Source organism: Lepidochelys olivacea (genome assembly GCF_965140295.1).
Source record: "Lepidochelys olivacea isolate rLepOli2 genome assembly, chromosome: 5".
NCBI classification, from domain to species: domain Eukaryota; kingdom Metazoa; phylum Chordata; order Testudines; family Cheloniidae; genus Lepidochelys; species Lepidochelys olivacea.
Genome location: NC_140415.1, coordinates 110,540,684 through 110,557,286, shown reverse-complemented (window position 1 = coordinate 110,557,286; position 16,603 = coordinate 110,540,684). Strand labels below are relative to the sequence as shown.

At 37.7% G+C, this 16,603-nt stretch overlaps 1 protein-coding gene across 5 annotated transcripts in view; it reads right to left on the bottom strand.

Annotated features, from left to right (window-relative positions):
* The window catches only part of CCDC171 (coiled-coil domain containing 171), a 226,184-nt gene that overhangs the window by 47,300 nt on the left and 162,281 nt on the right, over positions 1-16,603 (bottom strand). For all 5 annotated transcript variants that reach the window (XM_084628107.1, XM_084628108.1, XM_084628104.1 and 2 more), the window contains exon 24: positions 6,014-6,145. In XM_084628107.1, coding sequence (XP_084484233.1) covers positions 6,014-6,145 — 132 coding nt within the window. The remainder of the gene's footprint in view (positions 1-6,013; positions 6,146-16,603) is intronic.

The following is a 16,603-nucleotide window of genomic DNA, read 5'->3' as shown; positions in this document are numbered from 1 at the left end:
AGCAACTAAATGTCTGACCACAACATCATCAGCAACCAAACAGAAATGTGTGAAAGAAAACAATGTTTTTATTGTTTGATGAATACAATAAACCTAATTTTTATGTAAAATCTTAGCTTCTAATTTATTCAGAAATTAATCTAAATCTATTGGAAAAGCAGGAAAGTGAAAAAAACATTTAAACTACATTTGTTTGCCCAATTGATTAAAAAAATGAGTTTTACTTCTGCCTACTATACAGTATGATAAGCCATGACTACATCATACATGGATGCATAATTTACATAAAATAAATGGAAGGACATAATTTTCTTATAAATTTATAATGACTATACTCTATCATTGAGAATAGATGTCAGTACTCAACTATATTACTAATAACTATAATACAACATTGTGTTTATACAGCACTTTTCATTCCAAGGAACTTCATAGTACTTTGGAAACTATAAAATGTATATAAATTATATATAGTAAATCTAAATATCCAAATCTGTGCGTGCATGCGCGTGCACACATGTAGATCGGTCTGAGGTTGGAGGGAAAGCTAAAGAGAAAAAGGGCAAGCACACATCCTAAATGCATATGCAGAACATGAAACCCATGACAACCTTTTCAAATAGAACACAGTGAACACTTAGCAGCACATACCAACACTACACACCTTTTACCCAACATATGGGGGGACTTAGTGATGCAGAATATAGATATCCAAATTTAAGTTTACTCAGGGCACCAAAGCTAACAACACTAATGTTTGTGAAAAATGCAATGGGATTTTAATGCTCAGAGCTGTTCAGGGTCAGTTTTAGGTCTCATTTGAAAAGGTAGCACGAAGCAGCAGTATCCCCCAACACCATACAGGGAATGGTTCGATAATGAATCAAAGAAGAATCCACTCATCTGTATACACACACACACACGCTCTATATTTAAACTCAGACACACACTGAAATATATACTTCATCTTCTCATAGAAGCCTGTCTCAACCTTACATACCATATCTTTTCACACACACTGTGAAATCGTTTCAAACATGCACGTACTCATTCAAGCCCCACATAAAGCCCGCACATTCAGAGCCTCCAATTCAGACACAGATGATACACCTAGTTAACCACACTCCAACTGACCTGTGCACGCACACCACACACAATCATTCAAGCTTAGTCACACCACACAGTAGACACAGACTGCACATGTCTATATGGGAGCATTCGTGCATGCACCACATTTTCTTCATTTCCCTAATATTTTTACTCTCAATGTAATAAGAGTTACACATAGGAGTCATAAGAGATTGAACTGTATTTCCTAGACCTAATCACTTAGCATGAGTTAGGGTTACAAAAAGCTACTGCCACTATGACATGACAGACAGCAGTATCTGACTTCAGTGGCCAATGACACTTCTTTTAAAAAAAAATCAAAATGCAAATAAAATATAATGCCAAATAAAAACAGCCACAAATTAATAGAACCAATTAGAAAAACATGCACATGCTGACTTCTAAGATGGAGGTCAACATAGATCCCCTGACAGATGAGAGGATTATTCTGTCTCTAATTGCCCATCTGTCAGCAACTACCATTCTCTGAACCACATGGCCATATACCACTAGTTTCTTCTTCAGTGGAGTTTTTGGCAGTTAAGGTGGATCTTAAGTCCATGTTTGTTGTCAGTGACTGGGTGAACACGTTTTATTTTGGTCTGCAGAGGAACAGTGTCATTAGCATTCAGGATGTTCTCAATAAACAGAGCCACAATCCTCCTTGGTTTTGTTTAAATATACTGTATTCCTCTGGTAGGGACCATCTCTAAGGTTGGCTAGGACATATAACTTCAATGTGGCAAAGCTATTAATTTGGTAAAATGCCAGGCACTTTCTATTTGGGATCTAATGCTTATCCTCATTGTGAGTGGGAGGAAATGTTTGACATTCTTGTTGTATTTCACCTGTGCTACCTTGTTGGCATACAGCTGTTTTCTAACTGTCTGGACTAACTGACTTTGGTTCAAGATTTTTGTTTGATATTGGCTCTGTCCTTCTGCATGTGAGTTTCTGACCTCATGATCATAATGAAGTATTGTGAGATGTGCTGAGACAATGCTATACATGTATTCCTTTGATGTGACAAGGATGGTTTTGATTTTCTAAAATCAAGGTCATGCTCTTAGAACTGACTCTGCATATTAACACCTGCATATGGTATGCTTGAACTGATCCATCAGAAAACTGGTGAAATGAGTCACTTTTCATTGTGGGCCAATGTGTGTTATTAACTCAGGAAACTGTGATTTATGATAGGTTATTACATTGCTACTTGATGTGTAGGGCAACAGCTCAATTTTTATTTTGTTTTTTTAAAAAGTGAGTAGTAGACCCTAGCAAAAGATTATCTTTCCAGTTTAATTCAAATAAACCTTCATAAAGTCTTGGCGAGGGCTATCAGGTTATTTCAATGGGTCTTTTGCATCTTGTTTCCTGTATTCATTGCAGGATTCACATTTCGATCTCTTCTTATCTTCCATGGCTGTATTCATGCCTGGCCAGAAAGGACACCTCTGGCTCTGCTCTCACATATCTCTGTGCCCACAAGGGCACTATGAATTATACTTAGCATTTCCAACCTTAGGCAGAGTGATATTGTGACACAACCACCTTTGTAGTGAATCACATCATATGCAGCAATTTTAACTATAAAGCCCCAAAAATGTTGTATTCTTTGAAGTAACTGGGGTTTTCCCACTGACTATGCATCTTGAATACCTCTCCAAAAGCTGTTGTAATGATGGGTTCATTCTGTCATTCCTGTTTCAGCTTGCCAAGTTTTGTTTGAGAAATGGGTGGCCATAATTACTGCAGACTCCTCTTAATGTATCACCTTATTTTCCCTTGTTTTGGGTATTCTAGAAAACATGTCAAGTGTAAGAAGCTCCTTGTTAAGCTTGCACATTTACAATGTATTTTTACAATTCACTAATCATTTCATGTAGTCTCGGGGTGAGGAAGACGGGCCCTTTGGTTGCTGATGTTTGTTTACCCATGGATTTTGTCTTTACGCCATGGTATGCATTTTTTATTAGATGCGCTTCAGTTCTCACACACTTTAACACCACTTTCAGCTGGGAAACACAGATTTTCATTAGCCCTGTAAATATCCATTGTTCTTTGCAAGCTCAGACCATTTTCTTTCAAGAAATTTCTTCTGGTTTTGACTTGGTTATCAGTTATGCCAGAAATAACTGATGAACTAATTAGAAACCTAGTTAACTGTTCAAATTCAAGTAACTTGAATAGCTTTACTATGTAGGCATGTAACATAATGCTTGAGTGTCTCACCTGGCAGTTGATTTCTTGTAAAGAAAATGTACCTTTTCCAAATGACGTTCATATGTGCACAGTATTCTGGAAATTTCTGAATGACTGTCTAGCATTTGCAATTATTTCATACTCCAACTGGAATGCATTATAGATCTCTAATGCCTCTGGGCCCACCACATAGATCAAGCATGGAGGATTTCATCCTCTCCAATTCCTCTGCAGTACCACTCGCTTTCAGCGAAATTTGGAAGCACTATGACCAACTCCTCTAGCTCTCGGTCAGGTTCCCTTACAGGTGTACTCATTTGCTACTTCATTGCAAAGATTTTGTTTTCTTCTCACAACAACATGTAATATAGGGGCCAACTGAAGTGCTGTCTAGAAGCTGAACATTATTTATGGATCACAGTCACTTGATATAGATCAGATTTATAAAATTTTAGTTCCCCATCACATAACGGGTCAGTATTCACTGATTCCAATGGCTACTGCTATACCTGTCACCCATTTCTGTTTTTTTTTCCTGTTTTGAATTTAAAAGAAAAATGAAAATTCTGTGCAAGAAATTAAACGCACAAAAACCAATGCATTTAGAGTTGGGGCTGAATGCTCATTTTTAACATTTGCCTATAATGTGCTCTTTAGTTACACGATTGCATGATATTTACCTAATAATACAATGTAAAATAAATTTATAATAGTGATACGGACCAAGCATGAAATTTTAACTCATGCAAATAATCCCATTGATTTTAATACCATATAGAACTACTTGCATGAGTAAAGCTACTTCATAATTCAAGACCGTAGGACAGGTTCCTTAGATCCATATTTCGCATACATTTACTCCATATGATATAATTAAAACTAAGCTAAACAGGCACACACCATAAAAAAAGAAAGAAATGCTTAAATAAAGTGAAAATCTAGAGCATATAATTGATAATATGCTCTATACAAGTACTGCTATAAGTAGTTGTTTCAGAATGTACAACAAAAAACACAACAAAGAAAATCCTCGGAAATTCATGCTTAGATAAACTGTAGACCCTGTCTGCTGTTTACCTATATGCAAAGTAACCAGATGCTACTGCTGCTGTCAAGGGCAGAAGCAACGTACATGTGTGCAATCACACCACAAGTTAGCCACTCAGGGAACTCAGCCATGTTGTGCACTAGTCCAGTTCCCTGGTGTTCAGTGAAGTCCTGAAATAGAGTTTCTTATATTCCTATTCATCCTCATCCCCTAAAGAGGACGAAGGGACAGGCCTGTCTTGCAAGAGCTTCTGCAACATTACCAGGGCCACAGGATGGAAAAGGAAAAGACAGGTGAAAAGACAGGTGGCCTCACACCAGGCTACCAGATTAGAAAGGCATGAGGAAGCAACTTTAGAAAGGCAGCAACCTTGCTGTTTTGTTTTTATGTGGCTTTCTCTTCTAGGAAACATTACCTGTGGAATCTCACTCCTAGCCATAGGAGTGAATAAGAATGACCACCACTGAGTTAGGGAGAGATTATTCTACAGCTCTATCCTCTCCCCACCTCCTTCCAATGAGTAGATACATATCAATTAGGATTTTTTACAAAGTTAAATTCAAAGTGTATCATATTGCACTGTATTATTAAAAAAAATTATATTTTGCATGATTAATAAATGCATCATATCATGCATGTGTGCAAGAGGACAGATATTAGAATGAGCGTTTAACTTTAATTCTGTGGTTCCTGAATGTATTTGATTAGGTGTGCAACCCTCACACTTCAGTCGCATACCTTTTACGGAATACACAGTTCATTTTGCTTTAAAAATGAATAAAATGGAAGTGTACATCCACTGTGCGACATATGAAGTGAAAATCCCTACAATTTGCACACAAATTAACACATTTCTGTTTTCTGTACATAGCAAGAGCACAGTGAAAAATATTTATTCACTGTCCTCTCCATTCTCTGAATCAAAAACAAAAAATATTCTGCCCTTAGCAGTACTGTGGCACAAGAATGAAGTCATTTTGAACGGCTATAAAAAGAGTAAGGGATAATGTGTGCATAAATAGACAAAAGCTAAAATCACAGTCCATTTTTTAGAGTTGAATATGGGGTCCTTCTTTAGTTCAAACCAATTTTTCCCCCACTGCTCCCCTCCAATGAATAAATACTCTGTAGACATGGAAACATTCCATTCTTTAAAACCAGGGATTACAAGAACAAAATATTTTCTGTGCTTGATTATTCTAAACTGCAATTCTACATAAATTAGTACTGCTCTAAAAATGTTGATTTTTTGACAGTTTAAGTCTTTAGTAATCTCTTAATTTTTAGAGAGAAAAATTCTTAAACCGGTTATAAGAAGCAGGGAGAAATAGTTTATTTTTTTTATTCTTCTGTCATGCTCAGGTTAAATTAAATAGGAAAGCAGCTTTTCCCAACACTACTTTTCAAATATAACATTTTACATCTTTTTCTGTGGCATTTGGTTTTTTTTCCAATTATTTAATATTTCACCTCCAATATTAAAAGCTCCTAACAGTCACTGAATTATATCATTCAAAAGATATGTAAGGAAATTACTTTCTCTTTTTAGCTGTTGACTACAACATTTTTGAAGCTTTTGTTCTCTCCACATAAAGCAGTTTGTTTCTCTCTACATCTCAGTTGCAAAAAAACGGTTATTTAGACTCTAACCTGAAATGCTACAACCTCTGGCCCGCCCTTCAGCCCTTCCATTGCAAAGGTCTCCAGGTGCAGTTTGGGTAGCTGCAGGGTGAAGTCATTCCTGGTTGCCGCAGTCCGTGACAGCGAGATCTGATCTCTGACCTAAAGGGAAAAAAACCCAGCATCAATGGTAATTCCCCTTCAGACACATTAACTGGGATGAACTGGGTCCCCTTGAGCCCACTGAGTGGACTTGCATTGATCGCTGGACCTGAAATCCATGAATAAATTTAGGACTAATTGATTTTTCGTTGCAAATAAATCTCTAATTCAGAGTGCTGGGAGAGAATGCTAAGAAGAAAAAGCATCCTCCTCTGGACTGAAATGAGAAGGGAAGAAGAGTCACTGAGGGCTTCACTCCAACTGGTGGACAAATTTTACAGATCCATCCCTCCTAAAACATCTAACACAAAAGAAAACAAATTGTAGGCAATAATTACACTTTCCATCCAACAATCATCAACTATTAATAAAGTACTGTGCAACAACACATAAGAACAGAGATGATAAATGAGTTTTGACTGCTGCATAGAAATCATTCACATTGTAGAGGGGTTCAATAGTACAAATTCAATTAAGCTCCAGAACAAAATTTAAAATCCTTCCTAAAACAGAAATAAAAATCTACCTGTAGCAGGATTTTTCTCTTCTGTTAATTGCACAGCCTGTTAGATTTCTAATGGCAGATTCACATAAAGGAACTAATACATATTAGTATTAGCTAACTTAGCTGTACACCTTCTAAACAAGGAAAAGGAAACCGAAACCAGTAGTATTTGTACAAAGTCTACATAGTTTGATTAAGGATTGCGAAAGGTAAAAATTAAACAAAATAACCAACCATCCCCCCCCACCCAAATATACATGTGAAAGAGTCCTACTTATGTTGACAAACGTAACCATATGCAGTTGGTATCACACTGCCATCTGCTGGCTAAGCAAAAAGCTGCTTTTAATACATTATATAAACGTATATGCCGTGAAAATGATAAAAATACATAAGTAGAACTCTCAGCTATATAAATATGATGAATATTTTCCCCTTTAAATACCCAAACATGTTACTGTGTCACATTAATATGAAATACTTTTATTAACTAAAAACAGCTTTTCCCCCACATACTGAAAGATTTTATTTTGTAAGTGTATATCGGTGTGTAATATATACTGTACTTGATTACACATACACCACATATGTAAAAACTGTACACACCCTATTTTCCCATTTTTATTTGATACAAAAGGTAATTATTAATATGCCCTTTTCCTAATCTTGCACTATTTTTGGATCTTACAAAATAAAATTCCAGTAGTTAAACCAAATTGAATTATATTATAGAATGTATATCATATTAGTCTGTTACATAAGGTTAGCTACCATGGCAAAGATCATTACTGACTTTTATTGTCAATGCATAGTTTTAGAAGGGACTAATAAAATGACAGAACATACCATTTACCAACACAATTTACAAATATAAATTTGGACAGCTTCTCTTACTTAGAGCCAAACCTTTCAAAAATATCCAATCCGTCCTAAATTAAAAGATATTCCAACTGATTTAAAATTCTAGATGACATTTGTCTCCTTTTAACTACTTCTACTTTTTAAAATGCTGTTGATTATACTGAAGAACATACTTCGTGAGTGTCACAACATTTGAAATATACTGTGATTAAAACAAGTGTGTTTGTGTGTGTAATTTTATAGATACACAGGGCTAGAAATACTTTTTTTTCCCCTCCATTCTCTGCTATCGTATATAGGAGAAGGGAGCCCTACATTTCCCAGGCAGACCTAAAGAATTCCTGTCAATACCTGTGGCTGCCAAACATATGCACTATAATGCAATTTTAACAACAGTATAGGCCACACGTTTCACACATAGTGTACTAGGTTCAGGATATACAGTCCTGTGGAACAAATAAATTCTCCAGGGTCTTCTGTCAGAATGTGTAATGCTGTTCAGACACTAACTGTGCTTAATAGAACACAAACATCTTATTTTAAATATATATTTGATTTAAATTTTTATAGTTTATATATCAGCTTTTCAGGCTCTTTTAGTTGTTAATATGCACACAGATAAAAGAAAACATTAAATGTGGATTAAGGTACCAAGAATTTATCAACATCAAACCACCCCAGTGTTTTGCCTGCTACCCTTCTGAACCATAGTCAATAGATCTAAATATTTTACTGCACCCTGGCCAATTCATTGTTTGATGTTTAAAAACTCACCCAGAATCAAAGAAAATTTATTAAATTTGAGCCCTCAAATGAGATACTATTAGCTTTGAAAGTCAAGTTTAACTGCGATATTGATGATTCTCTTTTTTCTGTGACAAAATTCACTAGGGAAATCCCTGATGTCAAAGTACAAAAGCAGATTGCTAATACTGGGGAAAGAGGGCGGGGGGGGGGGGGGAGGAACAATGTATAAGCAATGTAGGTATAATGCACAGCATAGTACGCATAGCGTAGATCCTTTTAACCCTATTAGTGTCAGGTGCTGTGTTTCACTACTGGGGCCTGACACTCACTGGACAATAAAACAAGCAATTTTTAAAAAATGTAGTAAATCATTAACACCACAACATCAGAAAGGAATGTATTAGTTCCTTAAATGTATGACTCCTGATACCAAGATTCCCAATTGAAATATTTCATAATTTTTTAAATCTTTTAGATAGAAAAGGATGCATCTTATTTTCAATTCGCTTGGACGCTTTGCTTAGATAGGATATGTAGAGCTTTCCTTTTGAGAAGTCGAGAGTTGTATATATTGTATTTGTCATGGTATAATTGAAATGCAGAAAACTGAAGTCTTATTTATTTACAGACCACATACGATGCAAACATCCTTATGCTGCTTCACCAATAAAGTCAGCACAGTCTTTCAATTGACCACCCATTCAAGGTGTGGGAAGTCATTATGGCCCCAATTCTGTAGAAGGATCCACACAGCTAAAATTTTATGCATTTATGTCTAATCCCACTGACTTTCAAGATTTTAAGTTGAAAGTAAAAACTGTTTTCTAAACCTTGAAGACTTTTTTGAGTGCTAGAATGATGGATCTGTACTCAGGAGGAGGTGTTTTATTTTATTGCTCTGAGGAAGTCAGTAGAATGTTTGCAAAGTGAAACTTTAAGTTAAGAAAAACAAAAATTGTGGAATAAACTGTGTTGATACAAAATTGTATAAAACAAAAGATATTTTTACTCACAGACTGCAGCAGAGGAAAAGCAAATAGTATACAATTTATTTTTGTATAGACTGTTTCATAGCAAAAGTATCACAAAACACATGACAGCTGACTTGGATCTGTAAGTGTAACCACAAGTATGGATGTTTTGCCTGAGAAAGAACTGTAGCACTGAGTCCTTAAAAAAACAACAAAAAAGTCCACACAAATAGATTTATTACAATGACTAACAGTGTGCAAAACTGCTTTCACCATCCTATACAAGGAAAGGAATTTAGAGAGGGAGACCTCAAAAGCAAAAATACTCATATACACCTATGCTAGATTGCTGCAGGAACTTTGGATAGGTTTCCGGTTCTAAAAAAACAGTGTCATAAATGTGGATCCTGCTAAGACTTAGACATGCTTAACTTTATGTACTGTGAAGATTCCCACTGACAGAGTGGGTAAGTTAAGTACATGTGTAATTTTGCAGGATCTGGGATTTTTTTTTTAAAAATGGTGCCGGAAAATGGGTTAAAACTTAATGGATCCATAAAGCTCCATGAAAACAACAGACCATGAAAACATTTTTAAACAGTGAAAAATAAGGATTTACGACAGTCTGATTAACTTTTTAATGAATTGGAAGAGTTAGAAAAACTCAGTGTAAATACTATACCCACTCAATTTTAAATCAATAAAGCACTGATGAATTCAGATCAAAGGTAATACCAAGAACATAATATGCAATTAAAAGTTAGGTTGTGTGTGTAGATGAAACAGAGTTTAATGCACTAATCATTCATGTCTAGAAGTAGTGGTTAAAATATTGTGCTGGTCACAAGTGGAAATAGTTTTGGCTGCATCCTAGTTCCTATTTACCTACATCACTAACACCCTTGTCTCCCCACCACACAATCTGATATAACAAGCAATACCTGCTCAAGACAGACACAGAACTACATTCAAGGGTGTTTAAAGTCAAGGTTAAGGTGCACTTGTCTGTCTGTGGGCTTTAGTGCCACTCAGTAAATACGGCAAATTAAAGATTTGAGTCCCTTACTTTTGGCCTGATTCGTCAACACTTTCTTACAGGTGTAAGTGCTACTCTGCATAAGGCCTGCAGAACAGTCCTTTTATAAATACTAATTCACCTTCAATGTTTACAAGTAATGCCAGTGTGCTGTAAAACTTTTCGTTCTCTATTTTGTTTTCAATTAATTGTATAGATCTTCATAGCATATTTTACGTGATACCTACAAATCAAGGGAGAGAAAACCGTAATATGGTCCAGTGTAAAGATCTTATCTGTGTGACTGAGATGCTCATGTTACTCAGTAGTTAGGAAGCAATGAGAGAGTTGTGCAAGTCATTCCAAATAAGTGCCAAGAAAAAAGTTATACCACATCGTGTCTTCTGTACATGACATATAAACAAACATTTCTTGACACTTTTTAAAATAGCAAGTGGCATTTAAATTAAAAAAAAAAATCTAAACCTTAACAGCAGCATTCACAACCATACAATCAATTTAGCTGCATGGGGGAATGCCCACATCTCCCAAAGTCCGCACTGAATGAGATGCACATTGTGTGGGACAAGCCCACTTCATTTACTGTGGATACTGTATTGTGTATGGAGTCATTGCTTTACTCATCGTATGTCTTGCTTATAAATGACTTGAATGTGTATTTAGCATACACACAATACTAGAAGATTCTATGCATACACTTAAGGTTCGAAAATATACATATATATTATTTGAGGAATAGCAAGTGATCATGCAATTAACGAGGATATTATCATGTACATGGATCGGTGGACAGAGTTAAGTTTATATGAACGTTTTCTTTGGCATTCACAATAATTTGGGGAAACAATATACTTAGGTCTTAATTTACCAAGACGAACGCACACATCAGAGGTGTTCCCATTTAGGAGTATAATCCCTATTAAAAGCACAGAGACATACAGAAGAGATTGTAACAGACGTTGTCAGTTTATCATTTGTGTCGTTTCATGTTTTCTTTTCCTTTCTTTAATAATAAAATAGCGAGGGTTAATAATTGTGATTATTTTCGCTTGGTCTTGATGACGATGTTCCCTAAGGCATGTAAAAGTACTCATGACTGAACAGTGAGAGCCACGCTTCCAAGTTGGTAGTACGAGAAACAGTCAGTCAGAGCTGGCCTACCATTTCTTGTTTCTCCAAACTAAATATTTTAAGTAACTTTTATAACAAAATTACTTGGCATCCAACAACTTAAAACTACTCCTTTCACCCCCATCAGGTTCAGGCAAAGAATACATAAGTATAATCTGGCAGCACAGCAGGCTGAGCCCAATGGCACAGGAGATATCTATGATGCCCTAATATAGTCTATACATAAAGACAGCTTCGGGGAGAGCCCTCAGAAATAACTTTGCACTTCAGCCCTGATAATGAGATTGACCTTGAGAAATTAATCTCACATTTGAGGAAGATCTGCAGCTTGAAGATGCCAAAGCTGCAAGAGAGAAAAAAAAACCACCCATAGACACATAATGAATTAGGGTTGTACAAAATCCTCTGTTTGAATCTACACAGGTTCCAAATGTGCTTTATGACACCTTTCCACACATCTCCAATTCGGACTGCTGCTGGGGGCCAAACCAGCTCCAGATCTGCTCTAACTTGAGCCACTGGTTAGACAATTCCAAGGAGCTGCTGTGCTGGGCAAGCTCACCAGCTAGGCAAACACTGTCCCTTCCATGCCCCAGCCCCGCACTGGGGTGGGGAGCATAGAACTGTCTACAACTCTAAGTCTCCTGTCTGTGCAGCAGCACTAAGACTTCCAGACTCATCTTGGTGCAAACTCCTCCCTGAATTCATGCCTACTCTGAGTCTTCACAGTTGAATGAGAATAGAAAGATTATTTGCATCAGCTGTGCTCCCTCTTCCCTTGATGCCATACAGCCTTCAGATCTTCCAAGCCCAGACAGTCAGTAACCCCCTTTTTCCATTTGCTTCTTCAATGCAGATATTAGATCAGACCTTATGACAGATCTGAGCAACTTCCCTCAACACCTCTGTGTGCAGAGGCTGATAAGGTAGCTGCTGGTGCTGAGGCAATCAGCTGGGACTGCCTATGACAGGCCTCCACTTCTTAAATCTTAAATCACCATCAGGGAGCTGAAGATGAACAACAGGTAAAGGGAGCTAATCAGATTGGAACTGGTGTTGGGAATGGAGCCAGCCAAGCTACACAGTGGCACAGAGCCTAACGAAATAAACTACACTAAAATGCAAGAAATCCTAACTTGACGAAATGGTGCCACACAATAGGGAGAAAGAGGAAGATGGTTCCGATCTCACTGCTACAGGTATTTGGGTATTTATTATCACAACGCTATCTTCTTACACAACCACTCAAATGAAGGAGTGTGTGCACAGCTCCAAGAGGGGCTGGTTTCTGGAGATTTTTGACTTGGCATAGAGGGTGCATGCATATCCCCTGAAGTAGGGGCCCCACTGACAATACTCAGAGGAGAATTATAGTAATTTGATATCTTTGATATCTGTTAAAAGAACACCATAATTTCCAAATTAACATCTGGAAACAAATAACTTCTTAACTGAAAAACTTGTTAAAAATTGCTGTATATTATGCACATTAAGAGGCTCTTTTTCATGTTATTGCCATGCACAAACTACTCTTCCAAACACATAGTCACAATACAATATTAAAGCAAATCTTACAAGTTATTATTTAAACAACATGAATTGCTGGATAAACAGTAGTTATGTGATGAGACATGGCTCATATAAAACTGATGGATTTTTTTAAAAGCTAGGCAAAGTCATAGGATTAATTGTCAGAGTGAAAGAGTACAATCCTGTGCTTAACTAGAATTATAGTGCACACTACCCCACAAAAAATCCATGCTCTGTTGGATAACATGTTAATTTGATCCAGACCCTCTTTAGCAAACACTAACCATTGTGCCAAAGCTATGCTGTAGTTGTGGGCTGTGTACTATAATATGTCCCCTATGAACAGATTTCAATGACCTTGGGCTGGAAATGAACCCATGTCTGGAGAAAATAATGGCTAACGCATTAACTAATTTCACAGTCCTCCACACAAGGATATTTCCTTACTTAAGGCAAACTACACAAAAAATCTTCAGACTTCCAAAAGAATGAAGACAGTCGAGCTCTGGAATTGGTGATTTAGATAAGTCTAAACTGAAAACAGTTAAGCACATGGATATGACATTCTGCAATGTCTTATCTTTAGTTTGTCAAGGTTTTTAAATCCCTCTTGAGCTGGAGTACCATTTTTAGCTTGGCTAGGTCAGAATGACACTGAACAATATGAATGATGACACACTAGACAGCTATATGGACAGAGTTGTCATCAGCAAACCAGCTGTGCTAACACCTGTATGTCCTGCACAACTGATCTTTAGGAACAAGGATCAAGACAGACAGATTAGTAGGGAGGGAAAACAAAAGCAATTTACAAAATGTTAAAATTAAGGGGGAGAGGTGCTAATTTGAAGAAAGGGGAAAGAGAAGAAAATAATATTTCGTATTTAATATGAACAGATACAAAATAGGATTGCTTGTTTCTTACTAGAATTCCTTTCCAAAGCCATTTGGAAGCTTTAAAATTTAATCTATTTCCTTTGTAATTTGTTTGTTTCACATGCACACTCATTTGCAATAGGTGTCAGATGAACAATACAGGAGACTGAAGTAAAGAACAGACACTGCACCCACAGTCGCAGTTCCTATTTCCCCACATTTTCCTGCCAGTGTCTCTCAACCCTGTCCAGAAAGAACTACCTCTGGGGGGTGAAGTTAGTTAAGGCAAAAATTTTGAAACTTGAATTCCTAAAATTAGAGACCCAAATCAATACTTAGACTTCTAAATAATGTGGCTGATTTCCAGATGTGCTAAGCACCATGGATTTCATTTAAGTCAGAGGGAGATGGTGTGCTGAAGCTCTTCTGAACATCAGGCCACTTTTATTTAGAAGCCAAATATAGATTAGGGAGCCTAGCTATAGGCACTCAAGTTTGGAAATATTGGCCTTTGTTTTCTGGCCCAGTCAATCCTCGGTCTAACTGGTGAGACTGACTGCACCATATCTGAAACGGGGCAAATGTTGGCTGGGCTTGCCAAATGAGGGCAGCTGTGCTTTATGGCCGGGGGAGGGGAGAAATGAGGTCAGAGACCGCTGCAAAGGGTGAACGGTGACACCCCCCCCAGTAATGTGAGGTCTGAAGGCTATAAAGGTGCAAGCCCTGGTCATGGGAAGGCCCTTTGTTCCACGCATAGCAGACGCCTTGTCTCGTTTCCAGTTTGACAGATTTCGTGAGCTTGCACCAGGAGCTAGCAATGAACCCAAGCAGATGCCGCTGGCTCTATGGAAACCTCGGCATATGATGTAGTCGGTGGCATGGAGATTCTTGGCTCCGGGCACACAGTTGAGCTATGCAAGAAGTTGTTTTTTAATGAGTTCTTTCAATTTAAGGATCCAGAGTGCTGGTCACCTATACTGCCCACCGCAAAGGGTGGTTGTTGCGGTACCTGGTCAAGGACAACCCAGCTGCTCGTTCCCATTGACCATCCTGGCATGGTACAAGGGACAATGTGATCTTTCGGGAGAATGGGGCTTCACCTATTGGGGCTGCTATAAAAGAGGCCATAGGGAGATGTCTGGGAACCCAACTGAGTTGGGGAGAGGCAGCCAAGCAAATTGCTGGCACCTCCTTGTGTTGGATGTCCAGTGCAGGTACTCCATAGGGAAGGTATCCAGTGACCAGATAAATGGCCTGGTAAAGTACTTAAAAGGAGGTGCTGGATAAAGGAATAGAATGGGGGTCTGGGGGGAGGGTTGGGGACTCCTATGATTGGTACAGCAGGGAGCCCACTTAACCCTCCTATGAGGGGGGTGGATAGTAAGGTCCAAGCCATGGGTTGGCTGGGGGGACCTGGATGGAAAATGAAGGGGGGCTGGTGAAAGCCCCGGGTAATGATTTGAACAAACATGGATTTGCCTGCACTGTACACTTTATCTGCCAGGTAGTCCCAGACATCTATATAACAAAGTTGCGGCCTGATTAAAATCCATATCAGGTGTCTCCTGTCCTTCTTTCGGTACACCCAGACAATGCCAGTGAGTGTCACTTGCAATGGGTGTTAGTGAAATGGACACTGTGAGCTGGATTGAAACCTTGCTGTAAACTGGATTTCTTACAGGCCATAAAACAACCGCCATAAAGTAAATGAATTTTTCACTACAGACTACACCCAAGGTAGCAGCCTAGCATTGAGGGTTCAAGACTTGCTATCACATTAGTAATTCTTAAAGCTATTCACAGTCCCACCTCAACTCCTCCTATCCCATTGTTCTATATTCAAAAAAATAATTTAGCATTAAAACATATAGTAGAATCTCACCCCTGCACACACATAGTTGCATTGATTTTCTGAGGAGAAAAACAAAAAAGGGTTAATTCGAGCGTCCCAACTTTAACAATGATTTTTTTAAAAAAAATTATTACAGCCGAAGGGTCAAAGCTTGTTCTCAGTTACGCTTATGTGAAACAGCCCAGTAAGCCAATATATTTGTCATTTAGTCTTCTCTATAAGTTCTCATCTAGAGACCTTTAATCTTTAGACAACAGTACACTTTTACACACTAAACTACAAATGTAAGGAATCACAAGAAAAAATATCCTGTTAATATTTAAACTAATCTACTTTCCATATACATAAAAATACACACCAGTTGTACAGAATAGCTGCTACTTTTTTTAACCATTCTTTCAGACAAATTGTATCCCCCATATGCATTATAAAAATAAATACAGTTAAAGTTAAAATAAAAAACTAGCAAAGGGAAAGTGAAATTAGGAATAGAGGACAAGGTGAGGAGAGATGTTTTCAAGAGAGATTTGAAAAAAAGACAGTTGATGGGTATAGAGCAGGGGGTTCCAACAACGGTCCTTTGGTTCTTACATGTGACACTTGAATATGACTGTTTTAAGAAGAAATGTGTATGAATGTGATTATGAATTGAAAATGTAATGCAAAAAGGGATTTTGGTGTGGGAGGAGAATTGCTCCTGAGTGTTTCATTAGCACAGGGTGAAGCTGAATGCAGGTTAAGTTGAACAAGCAGAACTTTATTAAACCTGTGAACTGCTCTATAGATATGGATGAGTTGCTTCCAGCCTAACTCCCCGCGTTCCCTTGTTCGCACTGGTGACCCGTGTTTGATCTCTGAACTGTTCTCAACATGCCACTTTAGGAAGGGCAGCTGGGTTACTCTGTTAACAGGTGTAAGAACCTTGCTGGGAGATGCTAAATGATTTCTG